The sequence below is a fragment of the Bombina bombina genome, chromosome 11, assembly GCF_027579735.1.
Source record: "Bombina bombina isolate aBomBom1 chromosome 11, aBomBom1.pri, whole genome shotgun sequence".
Classification (NCBI taxonomy): Eukaryota; Metazoa; Chordata; class Amphibia; order Anura; family Bombinatoridae; genus Bombina; species Bombina bombina.
This window is the reverse complement of record NC_069509.1, coordinates 43,250,708-43,266,903: the sequence shown is the minus strand read 5'-3', so window position 1 is coordinate 43,266,903 and position 16,196 is coordinate 43,250,708. Positions and strand designations below refer to the sequence as shown.

General features: G+C 35.3%; 1 protein-coding gene across 1 annotated transcript in view; it reads right to left on the bottom strand.

Moving 5' to 3' along the window:
* The window catches only part of LOC128641644 (uncharacterized), a 39,379-nt gene that overhangs the window by 10,699 nt on the left and 12,484 nt on the right, over positions 1-16,196 (bottom strand). The window contains exons 5-7 of the mRNA XM_053694179.1: positions 15,654-16,013; positions 13,701-14,012; positions 3,760-4,095 (exon numbers count right to left, since the gene is read on the bottom strand). Coding sequence (XP_053550154.1) covers positions 3,760-4,095; positions 13,701-14,012; positions 15,654-16,013 — 1,008 coding nt within the window. The remainder of the gene's footprint in view (positions 1-3,759; positions 4,096-13,700; positions 14,013-15,653; positions 16,014-16,196) is intronic.

Here is a 16,196-nt window from a genome sequence, read left to right as displayed (position 1 = left end):
ACCCATTACAATACGTTTCCCTGTAACTCTAATGATAAACTTACCCATTACAGTAAGTTCCCCTGTAACTCTATTGATAAACTTACCCATTACAATAAGTTTCCCTGTAACACAAATAATAAACTTACCCATTACAGTAAGTTTCCCTGTAACACAAATAATAAACTTACCCATTACAATATGTTTCCCTGTAACTCTAATGATAAACTTACCCATTACAGTAAGTTTCCCTGTAACTCTAATGATAAACTTACCCATTACAGTAAGTTTCCCTGTAATTCTAATGATAAACTTACCCATTACAGTAACTTTCCCTATAACTCTAATGATAAACTTACCCATAACAGTAAGTTTCCCTGTAACTCTAATGATAAACTTACCCATTACAATAAGTTCCCCTGTAACTCTAATGATAAACTTACCCAGTACAGTAAGTTTCCCTGTAACTCTAATGATAAACTTACCAATTACAGTAAGTTTCCCTGTAACTCTAATGATAAACTTACCCATTACAGTAAGTTTCCCTTTAACTCTAATAATAAACTTACCCATTACAGTAAGTTTCCCTGTAACTCTAATTATAAACTTACCCATTACAGTAAGTTTCCCTGTAACTCTAATGATAAACTTACCCATTACAATAAGTTTCCCTGTAACTCTAATGATAAACTTACCCATTACAATAAGTTTCCCTGTAAATCTAATGATAAACTTACCCATTACAGTAAGTTTCCCTGTAACTCTAATGATAAACTTACCCATTACAGTAAGTTTCCCTGTAACTCTAATGATAAACTTACCCATTACAGTACGTTTCCCTGTAACTCTAATGATAAACTTACCCATTACAGTAAGTTTCCCTACCCATTACAGTAAGTTCCGCTGTAACTCAAATGATAAACTTACCCATTACAGTAAGTTTCCCTGTAACTCTAATGATAAACTTACCCACTACAGGAAGTTTCCCTGTAACTCTAATGATAAACTTACCCATTACAGTAAGTTTCCCTGTAACTCTAATGATAAACTTACCCATTACAGTAAGTTTCCCTGTAACTCTAACGATAAACTTACCTATTACGGTAAGTTTCCCTGTAACTCTAATGATAAGCTTACCCATTACAGTAAGTTTCCCTGTAACTCTAATGATAAACTTACCCATTACACTAAGTTTCCCTGTAACTCTAATGATAAACCTACCCATTACAGTAAGTTTCCCTGTAACTCTAATAATAAACTTACCCATTACAGTAAGTTTCCCTGTAACTCTAATGATAAACTTACCCATTACAGTAAGTTTTCCTGTAACTCTAATGATAAACTTACCCATTACAGTAAGTTTCCCTGTAACTCTAATAATAAACTTACCCATTACAGTAAGTTTCCTTGTAACTCTAATAATAAACTTACCCATTACAGTAAGTTTCCATGTATCTCTAATGATAAACTTACCCATTACAGTAAGTTTCCCTGTAATTCTAATGATAAACTTACCCATTACAATAAGTTTCCCTGTAACTCTAATGATAAACTTACCCATTACAGTAAGTTCCCCTGTAACTCTAATGATAAACTTACCCATTACAGTAAGTTTCCCTGTAACTCTAATGATAATCTTACCCATTACAGTAAGTTTCCCTGTAACTCTAATAATAAACTTACCAAATTACAGTAAGTTTCCCTGTAACTCTAATGATAAACTTACCCATTACAGTAAGTTTCCCTGTAACTCTAATAATAAACTTACCCATTACAGTAAGTTTCCCTGTATCTCTAATGATAAACTTACCCATTACAGTAAGTTTCCCTGTAACTCTAATAATAAACTTACCAAATTACAGTAAGTTTCCCTGTAACTCTAATGATAAACTTACCCATTACAGTAAGTTTCCCTGTAACTCTAATAATAAACTTACCCATTACAATAAGTTTCCCTGTAACTCTAATGATAAACTTACCCATTACAGTAAGTTTCCCTGTAACTCTAATGATAAACTTACCCATTACAATAAGTTTCCCTGTAACTCTAATGATAAACTTACCCATTACAATAAGTTTCCCTGTAACTCTAATGATAAACTTACCCATTACAATAAGTTTCCCTGTAACTCTAATGATAAACTTACCCATTACAGTAAGTTTCCCTGTAACTCTAATGATAAACTTACCCATTACAATAAGTTTCCCTGTAACTCTAATGATAAACTTACCCATTACAATAAGTTTCCCTGTAACTCTAATGATAAACTTACCCATTACAGTAAGTTTCCCTGTAACTCTAATAATAAACTTACCAAATTACAGTAAGTTTCCCTGTAACTCTAATGATAAATTTACCCATTACAGTAAGTTCCCCTGTAACTCTAATGATAAACTTACCCATTACAGTAAGTTTCCCTGTAACTCTAATGATAAACTTACCCATTACAGTAAGATTCCCTGTAACTCTAATAATAAATTTACCCATTACAGTAAGTTTCCCTGTAACTCTAATGATAAACTTACCCATTACATTGTTTCCCTGTAACTCTAATGATAAACTTACCCATTACAATAAGTTTCCCTGTAACTCTAATGATAAACTTACCCATTACAGTAAGTTTCCTGTAACTCTAATGATAAACTTACCCATTACAGTAAGTTTCCCTGTAACTCTATTGATAAACTTATCCATTACAGTAAGTTTCCTGTAACTCTAATGATAAACTTACCCATTACAATAAGTTTCCCTGTAACTCTAATGATAAACTTACCCATTACAGTAAGTTTCCCTGTAACTCTAATGATAAACTTACCCATTACAATAAGTTTCCCTGTAACTCTAATGATAAACTTACCCATTACAATAAGTTTCCATGTAACTCTAATGATAATCTTACCCATTACAATAAGTTTCCCTGTAACTCTAATGATAAACTTACCCATTACAGTAAGTTTCCCTGTAACTCTAATGATAAACTTACCCATTACAATAAGTTTCCCTGTAACTCTAATGATAAACTTACCCATTACAGTAAGTTTCCCTGTAACTCTAATGATAAACTTACCCATTACAGTAAGTTTCCCTGTAACTCTAATGATAAAATTACCATTACAGTAAGTTTCCCTTTAACTCTAATGATAAACTTACCCATTACAGTAAGTTTCCCTGTAACTCTAATGATAAACTTACCCATTACAGTGTTTCCCTGTAACTCTAATTATAAACTTACCCATTACAATACGTTTCCCTGTAACTCTAATGATAAACTTACCCATTACAGTAAGTTCCCCTGTAACTCTATTGATAAACTTACCCATTACAATAAGTTTCCCTGTAACACAAATAATAAACTTACCCATTACAGTAAGTTTCCCTGTAACACAAATAATAAACTTACCCATTACAATATGTTTCCCTGTAACTCTAATGATAAACTTACCCATTACAGTAAGTTTCCCTGTAACTCTAATGATAAACTTACCCATTACAGTAAGTTTCCCTGTAACTCTAATGATAAACTTACCCATTACAGTAAGTTTCCCTGTAACTCTAATGATAAACTTTCCCATTACAGTAAGTGTCCCTGTAACTCTAATGATAAACTTACCCATTACAGTAAGTTTCCCTCTAACACAAATAATAAGCTTACCCATTACAGTAAGTTTCCCTGTAACACAAATAATAAACTTACCCATTACAGTAAGTTTCCCTGTATCTCTTATGATAAACTTACTTTTTTACAGTAATCTTCCCTGTAACTCTAATGATAAACTTACCCATTACAATAAGCTTCCCTGTGCTTCTCTCTATTGGCTGCACCAGTGTAGGATGTAGTACCCTGCAGATATATTCTGCTCCTTGGTCTGTACTTAGTGTTGGGGTGACAGTCAGGCTGGTTGTGCAGCTGTAGGTGTTATCCTGATCTCTGTGTGACTTTATATCAGGTCTGTCAGTCACTTCAGTTAATTCCTGGCTTCCTTCTTCTCTTCTCAGCCATCTCACAGTCAGTGCATTTGGGAAATACAGAGAGATGTTACATTGCAGGGTGACCGGTGTTTCATGGAGCATTAGAGGTGTCTGTATTTCTTCCACTTTTGGTGTCCATGTGAATTCTAACAAATAATTAAAAAACAGTGAGATTGTGTATTATGATTATTATTGATGCACAATAAAAAAAATATATAGTAATCATGTAACACAATGACAGAGACTTGCAGCTCACTGCAAAATCTATTTAAAGGACCATAATTGTCGAAAAATTATTCTCTAATCCACCAGAAAATGCACAAGCACATTCTATTTATAAATGGAATGCATTCGTGGTCAACATAGGGTAGATTCTGTTCCAGTAATTAACTTTGAAAACTGCTAATAATAAAATAAAAAAAAGACATTTCATAGACCCTGCATTCGCTCAACCCAGTAACAGGCATAAAAGATCATAGCACAGATAGCACAAATAGCCCAATGAGAATGAAGCTCTTGTTTCAAGAACAGCTTTTGCTCACCTATGACCCTAATCCTCATTTGGAAGCTGAAATTGATGAACACCTTTCTACCTATATTAAGTGTATTTAATGTAAGTAGGCTGAGGTTTTCCCACCTTCATACGTATGTGAGTCCTACCTTAATGAATTGATGCACTCAGACCAAGTTAATGCTGCACTTGCTTCCAAAGTCATTATTGCTCCTTCTGTTTGTTCATTACAGGACAGTCTGGCTCAAATTGCTCCTGGCATTAAGGAATGTATTAAAGCTACAGTGTCTGAAATGTTGGCAGTCATTCTGCCTTGAAGTAAACATTAAGGGGCCTATCTATCAAGCTCCAAATGGAGCTTGATGGCCCATGTTTCTGGCGAGTCTCCAGACTCACCAGAAACAGCAGTTATGAAGCAGCGGTCTAAAGACCGCTGCTCCATAATCCTGTCCACATGCTCTGATCAAGCGGACAGGAATCGCCACAATTCAACCCGATCGAGTATGATCAGGTTAATTGACACCCCCCTGCTGGTGGCCGATTGGGCTTGAATCTAAAGGGGGCGGCGTTGCACCAGCAGCTCTTGTGAACTGCTGGTGCAATGCTGAATACGGAGAGCGTATTGCTCTCCGCATTCAGCGAGGTCTTGCGGATCAGGTCTGCAAGACCTTTGATAAATTGGCCTCCAGATGTCAATACAAGATATGCCTTTTACTAGTAACAATATTCCTGTGTCTCATGAGGCTGATGAGGCTCCTGAGGGTGAGTATTTTTCTGGTTATTGGATGCCTGTCTTGGATTCCTCCTTTTTTAAGGTTGATTATATGAGTTCTTTATTAAAGGAGGTTTTTCTTACTTTAGAAATTAACAGACTTGTGTGCGGTGGAAAAATTTGTTTCGATTGGAAACTTGAATCCTTTCACAGAAGTTATTTTTTGCAGACAAGTTATCTTTTCAGACCAGCTATTGCAACTGCTGATGTTTCTGCTGCTGTTTCCATTTGGTTGGATCGTCTTTCTAATCAGATTTCAAAGGATTATGATAGTGAAGATTTTCTTAACCTTTTGTTTTCGCTTAAATTTGCAAATTGGAGATGCCATCTTGGATATTATTAGGATTAATGCTAAAAGCATGTCCTGGTCTGTCCTTTCTAGGCAAGTCTCACGGTTAAAATATTACGGCTAAAAAAAGCAGAATAAAGCTCCGTAATGCAGCCCCATTAATTCCTATGGGGAAACAAAATTTATGTTTACACCTAACACCCTAACATGAACCCTGAGTCTAAACACCCCTAATCTTATACTTATTAACAACTAATCTGCCGCCCCCGACATCACTGACACCTACATTATACATATTTTTTTTTTTTTTAAATGTTTATTTATAAGCCAACAGAATATCCAGACATTCTTTGTAGCAAGAAAAAGAAAATTTTGTTACATGCACATATTAATCTTACCACGCAGGGTAATTTGAAACAAAACTTAACAAATACTGTATCAGTAAGCTCGTAAGGGGGGGGAGAAAAGGAAGGGAGAAATAAGCATATCTACCTATTTATATCAGCTTGATTATCTAAATATATAATTTTACTTCACCTAACATTTTCTTCCTTTCTCACTCCTTTCTTTTCTTGTTTCAATTTTACATTAACATTGGGTTGATGTTGGTGTGTTTTTATTATTATATTGGCCAATCGCCCCAAATCAAACTAGCTAAAACAAAACAAAATAGAACAACCAAACAAAAAAAAAAAAAAAAAAAAGGGAGGGGGAAAAGGGTTCCTCCACTTCTCTCTCGCCCCCCATCCTCGTTCCGACTATCCCAGTATTTTATAATTAGCCAAATTCTGTAGTAAGAATTTTACGCCCATTCAGGTGGTAAACTACCTAGCTGCACCCAAATGTCAAAAAAAGTTGTTTTCTTTATAAAAGAGATTAACTGCTCTTGAATTGAGGGGGAATATGATTTTATTATACCCAGCCATTTTTGCAGATATTTCTTGAAATTCCTTTCTATAAATAGATCACTGGAGTATTGTTCTGTAATAATTGTATTGGCCACCATTGATTTGTATTTTGAGAAAGATATAAATTTATTAGTTTTCCAATTTAATAAAATCATATTACGGGCAATTAATATGATTGTGTTAATTATCTTGTAATATTTATTTTCGGAGGGTTTACACAGGAGGAAAACCTCTAGTGGGCCTATCTTATGTGGGACTTCTAAACTAAGAGCTAACCAAAAATTTATCTTATTCCAAAACTGATAGATTATTGGACAGTTCCAAAAGCAGTGCATAATGTCTGCGTTCAAGTTCCCACACTTCAAGCATACATTGTTACCAAGAGGATACCATTTTTTAAGATGTGCAGGGGTGACGTATATCAAGTTAAGAAGTTTGCAATGCAATTCTCTCCAGGATATTATGCTGGTAGTTTTCCCTATTCTTTTAAAACTATCTTCAATTTCTAGCGGGGTAAGCTGGGGGAAATATATTTTCCATTTCTCAGCTAGAACTTCAAGTCGGGCCTGGCCAGCTTTCTGGATTAACAAATTGTACAAGGGAAAAATAGACCTGATACCTTGTCTGTAAATTTTAATTATTATATCAATATCTCCAAGCTTCCAATCAGTTTTATTGTCCTGCCACAATTCTTCATATAAATGTCTTAGTTGCAAGTATGCATAGAAGCTATGTTTGTGGATCCCAAATTCACTCTGGAGATCTGAGAACGACTTAGCTATATCTAGCCTATTATCCCTTATTTGGATCACATCCTGTAATCCTTTATTAAACCATACTTTAAAAGTCCTAGTAGAAATTCCCGCTGGAAATTTAGGGTTGCCTTGAATGGGCAAATATTTAGAGGATTTCCAATTAATCCTTAGCTCATGACACAATTTATGCCAGGCCAAGATAGGGTGCAGCAGAGTCCCCATCTTTGCCAGTCGTTTAGGTAGCTCTTTCTTATCTAGATGAATCAGCGCTCTCAGACTAAATGGAGATACAATTTCCATTTCCAGATGTAGGTTAGTTGTATACTCTGATTCCGTGATCCAATTGAGAATGTATTTACTTAATATGGCTAAGTTATAATATTTAAGATTTGGAAGTGCCAGACCTCCCATATTTGTATGTAAGGCTAAATTTTGTATAGATATACGTCTACGTTTTTGTTTCCATAAGAACCCTGCAGTAAGATTATTAAATAAGGTTACATCTTTACTTTTAATCAGGAGCGGCAGATTTTGAAGTAAATAGAGAAGCTGGGGGAAGAAAAGAGTCTTAATCATGGCAACTCGCGCAGATAGCGAGATTGGGAGCGCGTTCCACCTGTCCAATTCTTGTTTGTATTTGAGAAAGTACGGTGTGAAATTCAGATCATACCATGAATTAGGGTCTTTATGAATTTTTATCCCTAGGTAATTTATTGAATCTACCAGTTTAAAGGGATATCTACCCGGTGGAGTGTCATTTTGAGTAAACCATAAAATTTCGGATTTTTCTGGGTTGATCCTGTAGCCCGCAAAAGACCCAAATTGTTTAGCTAAGGTCAAAAAGTGTTGTATAGCTAGATCTGATTCATTTATAAATAGGAGTAAGTCATCCGCATATAACGTAAGCACGCTTTTATTTTTACCAATCATTATCCCAGGTAAGTCTTGCCTTAATTTCACCGCAAAAGGCTCTAACGCCAAGTTAAACAAGAGAGGTGAGAGTGGACAGCCCTGTCGTGTGCCTTTGCCTAGAATAATATCTGGAGAAGGTTCAGAATTTATTAATAGATTAGAGATTGGATTTTGATAGATTGTATGAATCATTGTTAGGAAGTTACCCATGAAACCAAAAGTTGCTAAGGAACAAAATAGATGATCCCAATTAATGAGATCAAAGGCCTTTTCGGCGTCGATCGCCACCAAGGCCATATTGGATCTTTCTCGACATGTTTTGCCCTTATTTTCTAACCAGAAGAAATCCAGAACTGTCAAAACTCGGCGTATGATTTTGGACACATTTCTACCTGGCATGAAGCCAACTTGATCCGCGTGGACCAGATTTCCAATACAACTTTTCAATCTATTTGCTAAAATTGAAGTGAGAATCTTATAGTCACAGTTTAGTAATGATATAGGCCTATATGCCGCCATGTTTTCTGGGTCTTTATTCTTTTTCGGTATGAGGGTAATTAAAGATGCCGAAAAGTATCTAGATGGTTTCTTATTTTCTATGTAATACGAATTGAACAACTTCGCCAGTGTTTCCGGAACATGTTCCAGAAGGATTTTATATAATTCCATCGGCAGTTGGTCAGGGCCAGGAGCCTTAGAGGTTTTGGCCGCCTTAATCTGTTTTGCAATTTCTTCCATTGTAATTGGTGCATTTAATAACTCAAGCTCTTGACTGGATACATTATACATATTAACCCCTAATCTGCCACCCCCCGACATCGCCAACACCTACATTATACTTATTAACCCCTAATCTGCTGCCCCCAGCATCACGACACCTACATAATGTTATTAACCCCTAATCTCCCGCCCCCAATGTCGCCGCAACCTACCTACACTTATTAACTCCTAATCTGCCGCCCCCAACATCGCCGCCACTATACTAAATGTATTAACCCCTAAACCTAACTTTAAGTCTAACCCTAACATAACCCTAACCATAACAACACTAACTTTAATGTAATTAAAATAAATCTAAATAAAACCTACTATTAATAACTAAATATTTAAAACTAAATATTTACCTGTAAAATAAACCCTAAGCTAGCTACAATATAACTAATAGTTACATTGTATCTAGCTTAGGTTTTATCTATATTTAGTATTTATTTTAACTAGATAGAATAGTTACTAAACAGTTATTAACTATTTACTAACTACCTAGCTAAATACAAGATTTACCCGTATAATAAAACCTAACCTGTCTTACACTAACACCTAACCTTGCACTTCAATTAAATCAATTACCTAAATTAAATACAATATTATACCGCTCACTTTTTGGCCTCCCAGGCAAACTCGTAATACCGGCGCTATGGAAGTCCCATTGAAAAAAGACTTTTTGAAAGCTGTGGTAAATTACGTTGCCCCTAAACCTGCAAGACTCGTAATACCAGCGGTAGTGAAAAAGAGCCTTAACGCTGCGTTTTCACTCATACCGCAAAACTCGTAATCTAGCCGTTAGTTTGTTGATGTAGTTTCTAAGTCTAGACTCTTGAATATTTATTTTCAAGGAAATAAATTGTTTGGGGCAGATTTAGATTCTATCATTTCCACTGCTACTGGTGGCAATGGAGCTTTTCTTACCCAATATAACAAATCTAAGGGTAAATGTAAAGCTTCTAATCATTTTCATTCCTTTCATCAGAATAAGGAGCAAAAGTCTGATTCCTCCTCAACTAACCAGGGTCCCTCAGGTTGGAAAACAAGCTCTAATTGGAACAGGCCTAAGTAGGCCAAAAAGTCCAATCCACATAAAGGTGAAGTCCACAATCCAGATTCTCTGGTAGGGGGTAGGTAAAGTCTCTTTCAGGAGGCATGGTTTCGACAAGTGTCAGATAATTGGACTCTGAATATAATTTCCGAAGTTTATTGGATAGGTTTTAGGGTAAAAATATCAAATGTTCCGAAACATTAATTGGAAGTTCAGGCTTTTCTTCATTCAGTCCTGGATCTGGAATAGGTCCTATTCCTCTGCTGGTACAGGGAAAGGGGTTTTATTCAAACCTCTTTATTGTTCCCAAGAAAGAGGGAACTTACTTACCCATTTTGGATCTAAGGGCTCTGAACAAGTTTGGAGGAGTTCCAACCTTCAAAATGGAGGCTATTCGGTCCATTCTGTCTTCCATTAAGCAAGGGCAATTTATGTCCACAATAGATTTAAAGGATGCTTAACTCCATATTCCAATTTACAAAGAACATTTTCAGTTTCTGAGGTTTGATTTTCTAGGCAAGCATTTTCAGTTTATTGTTCTTCCATTTGGTCTGGCTACAGCTCCAATGATCTTTACAAAGGTTCTGGGGGCTCTTTTGTCTGTCATCAGAGGTTAGGCAATAGCTGTGTTTCCTTACTTGACCCTTATCTTGGTACTAGCGCCATCTTTACATTTAGCAGAATCCCATACCAACATACATTTGTTTCTTCATCAACATGTTTAGAGGATCAATTTGCGAAAGAGTTCTTTGGTTCCTCAAACAAAGGTTACTTTTCTGGGGTTCAGGATGGATTAAGTCTCCATGAGACTGCCTCTAACAGATCAAATAAGGTTGATGTTGATTTCAGTTTGTCAAAATCTTCAGTTTCTCCAGATTCCCACTGAGGCGCTCTGTATGAAGGTTCTAGGTTTTAAGGTTGCATCATCGGATGCTATTACATTTGCTCATTTTCATATGAGACTACTTCAGCATTGTGTGCTTTAACAGTGGTGCAGGTATAATACTCTGTTGTCTTAGAGGATTTTTCTAGATATCAAAACAAAACAGTCTCTGTCTTGGTGGCTGGATCCCCAGCCTATTTTGCAGGGAGCTTCTTTGGCTCATCCTATTTGGTCTGTGATCACTACAGATGCAAGTCTTTCAGGATGTGAAGCTGTTTGGAAGTCTCTGGCAGCACAGGGAGTTTTGGCTTCTTGGGAGGCAAGGTTTCCTATAAACATCTTAGAACTTGGTGTAATTTCCAGAGCTCTTCGAACTTGGCCTCTTCTGAAACGATAATCTTTTCTCCTGTTCCAGACAGAAAAATGTCACAACCATGGCTTATGTCAATTATCAAGGACGGGCTTGCAGTCTTTAGCCACGTTTTTCTAATTCTCTCTAGGGCAGGCCAACTGCTGTCTAATTTCAGTAGTCCACATTCCAGGGGTGTTCAATTGGGAAGTGGATTTTCTAAGTTGTTAGTTTCTTCATCCAGGGGAATTGTCTCTTCATATGGAAGTGTTCAATCAGATTGTAGATCTTTGGGGGTCTCCCAGAGGTAGACCTGATGGCCTCTTGGTTAAGCAACAAACTGCTCAGATTCTTTGCAAGATCAAGGGATCCTCAGGCAGAATTTGTGGATGTTCTGAAAGCTACATGGTCCTTTCAGCTGGCCTATGTATTTTAGCCTCTGGTACTTTTTCCAAGGGTAGTTTCCTAGACCAGGCAGGATAATGTTTCAGTGATTCTAATTCTCCAGCTTGGTCCCGCAGAGTTTGGTTTGTGGATCTGGTTCAGAGGTCCAGTTGCCCTCCTTGGCCTCTTCCTCATCAAGGTCCATTTTCCCATCAGGATCTGAAATCTCTAAACTTGATGGCATGGAAATTGAATGGTTAGTTCTTAGGCATAGGGATTTCTCTTAGTCAGTGATTGAAACCCTGATTAAGGCTCAGAAGGCAGTTACCAGGATAATTTATTATAGGGTTTGGAAAACTTTTATTTCTTGCTGTCTTGATCTTTGAAAGGTCAGATTTCTGCTCTGTTTGTTTCCCAAGAAAATTGCTAATCTTGCTGATATTTGTGGTTTGTTCAGGCTTTAGTGCGTACTAAGTCTGCTATAAAACCAATTCCTCCAACTTGAAAATTGAATCTAGTACTGAAGGTTTTGCAGGCTCATCCATTTGAGCCTATGCATAAGGTGGACTCAAAGGGCCAGATTACAAGTGGAGCACTAATTAACCCTTTCATTTGAGTATTAATTGCGTTAGAAGTAAGCTTTTTGTGCTTGTCGGGGTGCGCTCGTACTACGAGTTGAAAGTAAACTGTTTTCATTTGAGTAGTAACCTGGCGAGCATACAAAATTGAAGTTAGAATATCACATGCACATTCATGTATTCCCCCATAGAAGCCAATGGAGAAAAAAAAGTGTAAAAAAACACCCCACTCTCGCACAAGCCCGATAACATATTCTCAAGTGCGCTAACCCGACATGAAAATATTAATATTTCAAATTCCAATGTTCTTCACATAGTAGAATATGTTCTATTTATTCATAAATAAATATTGCTATATATATCTTAGGTTTTTTTTTGTACAATATATATCTATACCTCTATATACTATATATATATATATATATATATATATATATATATATACACACATATATATATATATACACATATATATATATATATATATACATATATGTATATATATATATATATATACATATATATATATATACTTGATTATATATAGGTATAGATGAATACAGATACATATAGGAATATCTATTTAGGAATACTTAGAACATATTTTGCTATGTGAAGAACATAAATACATAGTTAAAACCTTTATTAAATATGAATATTGCATAAATATGTTTGTTTCATGTTTTCATCTACTGCAAAGGACACCAATGCACTTATATATGCTTTTAAATCCTGAAGGTTTTTTAAAGGCAGGTCAGACTCCTCCTAATCGGATTACTGCCTGCTCTACTAAATAAGCAGCTACTTCTTGGGCTTTCAAGAATGAAGCTTCTGTTGACCAAATTTGCAAGGCAGCTACTTGGTCTTCTTTGCATACTTTCACTAAATTCGACCGTTTTTATATTTTTGCTATCCTCTGAGGCAGCTGTTGGTAGAAAGGTCCGTCAAGCTGTTGTTTCTGTGTAATTTCGCCTGTTGGTTGTTTTTAAGTGCATGGAAAAAATATAAATAAAATATATGTACTTTTTAGGGTTGTAGATTTAATTTCCTTATGGAAAAAAAGATGTTTTTTTATCCTACCCTATCTATTTATTTCTCGTGGACTCTCCACAGCTTTGGTATTGGTTCACAGGAGTAATGCATTGTGGACTCTTACCACCATGATATAAATTAATTTATCAGGTAAGCATAAATTATGGGGGGTTTTCTATGTGAAGAACATCGGAATATAACATATTTTTATTCACAACACATTAAAACACATTGGAATTGGTTATAAATGTTATTGCATGTGATATTTGACTGGAAAATGCTTAAAAGTGTGTGTGTGTGTGTATATATATTGCAGCCATTTACTTTCAACTTGTATTTAATATTTATCCTCACCTGAATATATTTATACAACTAAAAGTTATATGAAATAAGGGGCTGCACCAGATACTTACATTTAATAATTTGAACTTAAGTGATATATATTCTCCCTTTACAATTCTCAGTTAAATGTTAACTTAGACCTTACTGATACATTATAATATTGCTGTATCCTATAGAATCAGGTAAATTAGCTTTACCATAAACAGTATTACTTCCAGCTCACCTTGATCTTTTATAGTTAGATATTTGCTTCCAGCTGTATCCAATGATTTGTGTTCCCAAGTCACATATAAAGAAAATGATGGATCTTTGAAGTGATCTCCAGGAATTCTGATTTCAGAGCAAACATTAAATCTTCCAGCAGGGTTTTCTTCAGATATTTCTTTAGATAATATTGTATTATGTAGATCTCCTACTCCACATGTCCAGCTGATGCAAATATCTTTTGGATAAAACTTCTGTAACTTCAAGGAATACAGAATCTCCCCAGAGGCACAAAGAATATGTTTAACAGGCTCTAAAATCTGAGGTTTTGCTGTAAAACAAAATAAAGGTAGCCCTCATTTTACAAAGGTTCAATATAAGCCATTTCACAATAGCGCCTCTTCCTAGTGATCATGTGACCACTATTCAGGAAGTTATTCCACAGGCGCCTTAGCTGAAATTAAAAGAACTGAATAAGATTTGTAGCCACCTGCACTTATATTACAGCACTCTAATACTATGTACAGCACTCGAATACTATGTACAGCACTCGAATACTATGTACAGCACTCTAATACTGTGTACATCACATGAGAGTAGTTTGCCATTAATTTGCTTACTTAAAGGGCCAGTACAGTGAACTGTAAAAAAATTGCAATACTGTAAAATAAATGTTTTTTTATTGCTTTTTATATATTTACATCATTAATATTATAGCTTTAAGTGTAATATAATATTAAATAATAACAAAAATAATATATATTAATTTATAAAATAATAAAATATTACATTACTGATGTCATTTTTGAGAGGGGCCTGGAACCTAACTAATCTACTTCCCATAGACTTACATTATATAACTGGGTTCATTTTACACCAAATTATTTTAAAACTGTTCTTTCAGGAACAGATCCCTGGTGTAAACTGAGGGCTACTTGTATCTACAAATGAAATAGAAGAATTAGATATTTTACTAAGTAAATTATATTTATTCTTGTTAGTAATACAAGATGACTAGTATAACTATCTGTTAAAGGGACATAATACTCATATGCTAAATCACTTGAAACTGATACAGTATAACTGTAAAGATCTGAAAGGAAAATATCACCTGAGCATCTCTATGTAAAAAAGGAAGATATTTTACCTCGCAATCTCCTCAGCTCAGCAGAGTAAGTTCTGTGTAAAACAATATAATTCAGTTACTGCCCAGCTGCAGGAAAAAAATAAAAAATGAAGAAATGAACAGCAGCCAATCAGCATCAACAGTGCTGAAGTCATGAACTCTTTTACTGTGATCTCATGAGATTTTCACTTAACTCTCATGACATTTCATAGTCAACTTCCTTAAACTGAATAGGGAAATAACACAAGTGTGCACGTAAGCTCACTCCCTGAGCTGTCCCAGGACAGACATACTAATTTGCTGCTTAAAGCCTCTTTACAATGGGGTGTGAATACTTAGGGCATTTTGAGGTAAAATATCTTTCTTTTTTACATAGAGATGTTCAGGTGATATTTTTTAGTCAGCTTTTTTAAGCTATGCTGCATCACTTTCAAGTGTTTCTACATTTGGGTATCATTGCCCTTTAATTACAATGTAAACAAATAAAAACATTTTTCTTCTAAATAGTAAACAAAAAGTAAGAACTTTATGATTGTCAAATAATTACGATATTGAAGATTAATTTGTTTCCCTGAGCTGTTTTTAGTTTGTTATCGTAACTAGTTTAATAAATAAAATTAATTTTAATGCATTTAATAATAAAAAGTTATAGACCCCTATATAATAATTGCACACTAGTGATACAGGTTATTCTGACTTTTATGCAAAATGTTAGTTTCTTGCTGGGAAAGTCACTAATGTCTCTTAGACATCTGAAAAATCATAATAAAAGAGAAGATCAACCATTGGATTTTTCTTACAACCCCCCCCCCCCCCAGTTATTAATTTGGTCAGTAGTTTTCTTACCACATAGAGTGTTACAAAGGAACCTCTTCTCTCTGGTTTTGCCAGCATAGTTAAACCTACAGCTGAAGGTCACATTTCTGTGTTTCTCTACAGATGGTATAAACCTAATTGATGATGTCTGATCATTATGTCCTTCTCGGTTTAATGTGACCACATATAATCTTCCCAACAAATTCTCTGATTCTTCTTCATCTTGTGATTGAGTGTGTGGGATCTCACTCTCACTGCCATTTATTTCCTCGAACCATTTCACATGCATGTCCCCAGTGCAGTTGGTAGCAGTACAGTACAGTGTCACCTCTTCTCCCTCAATCATCTTCAGAGGTCCCTTAATGTCACTAACAGTGATACTCTGTAAAGCTGGGGAAATATACAACATGTAAAGTTAGCAGTACTGGTAAAGGTTATGTATATAAACAAACAAAAATACACCTAAAGGGCAATACATTAGAATTCCTAGAAGTTCATGGAAGTTGTATATTTATAATGAAGAAGCAATACAGCTAACAGAAAAATAGGTATAGAGAAGATAAGATAGAGGGC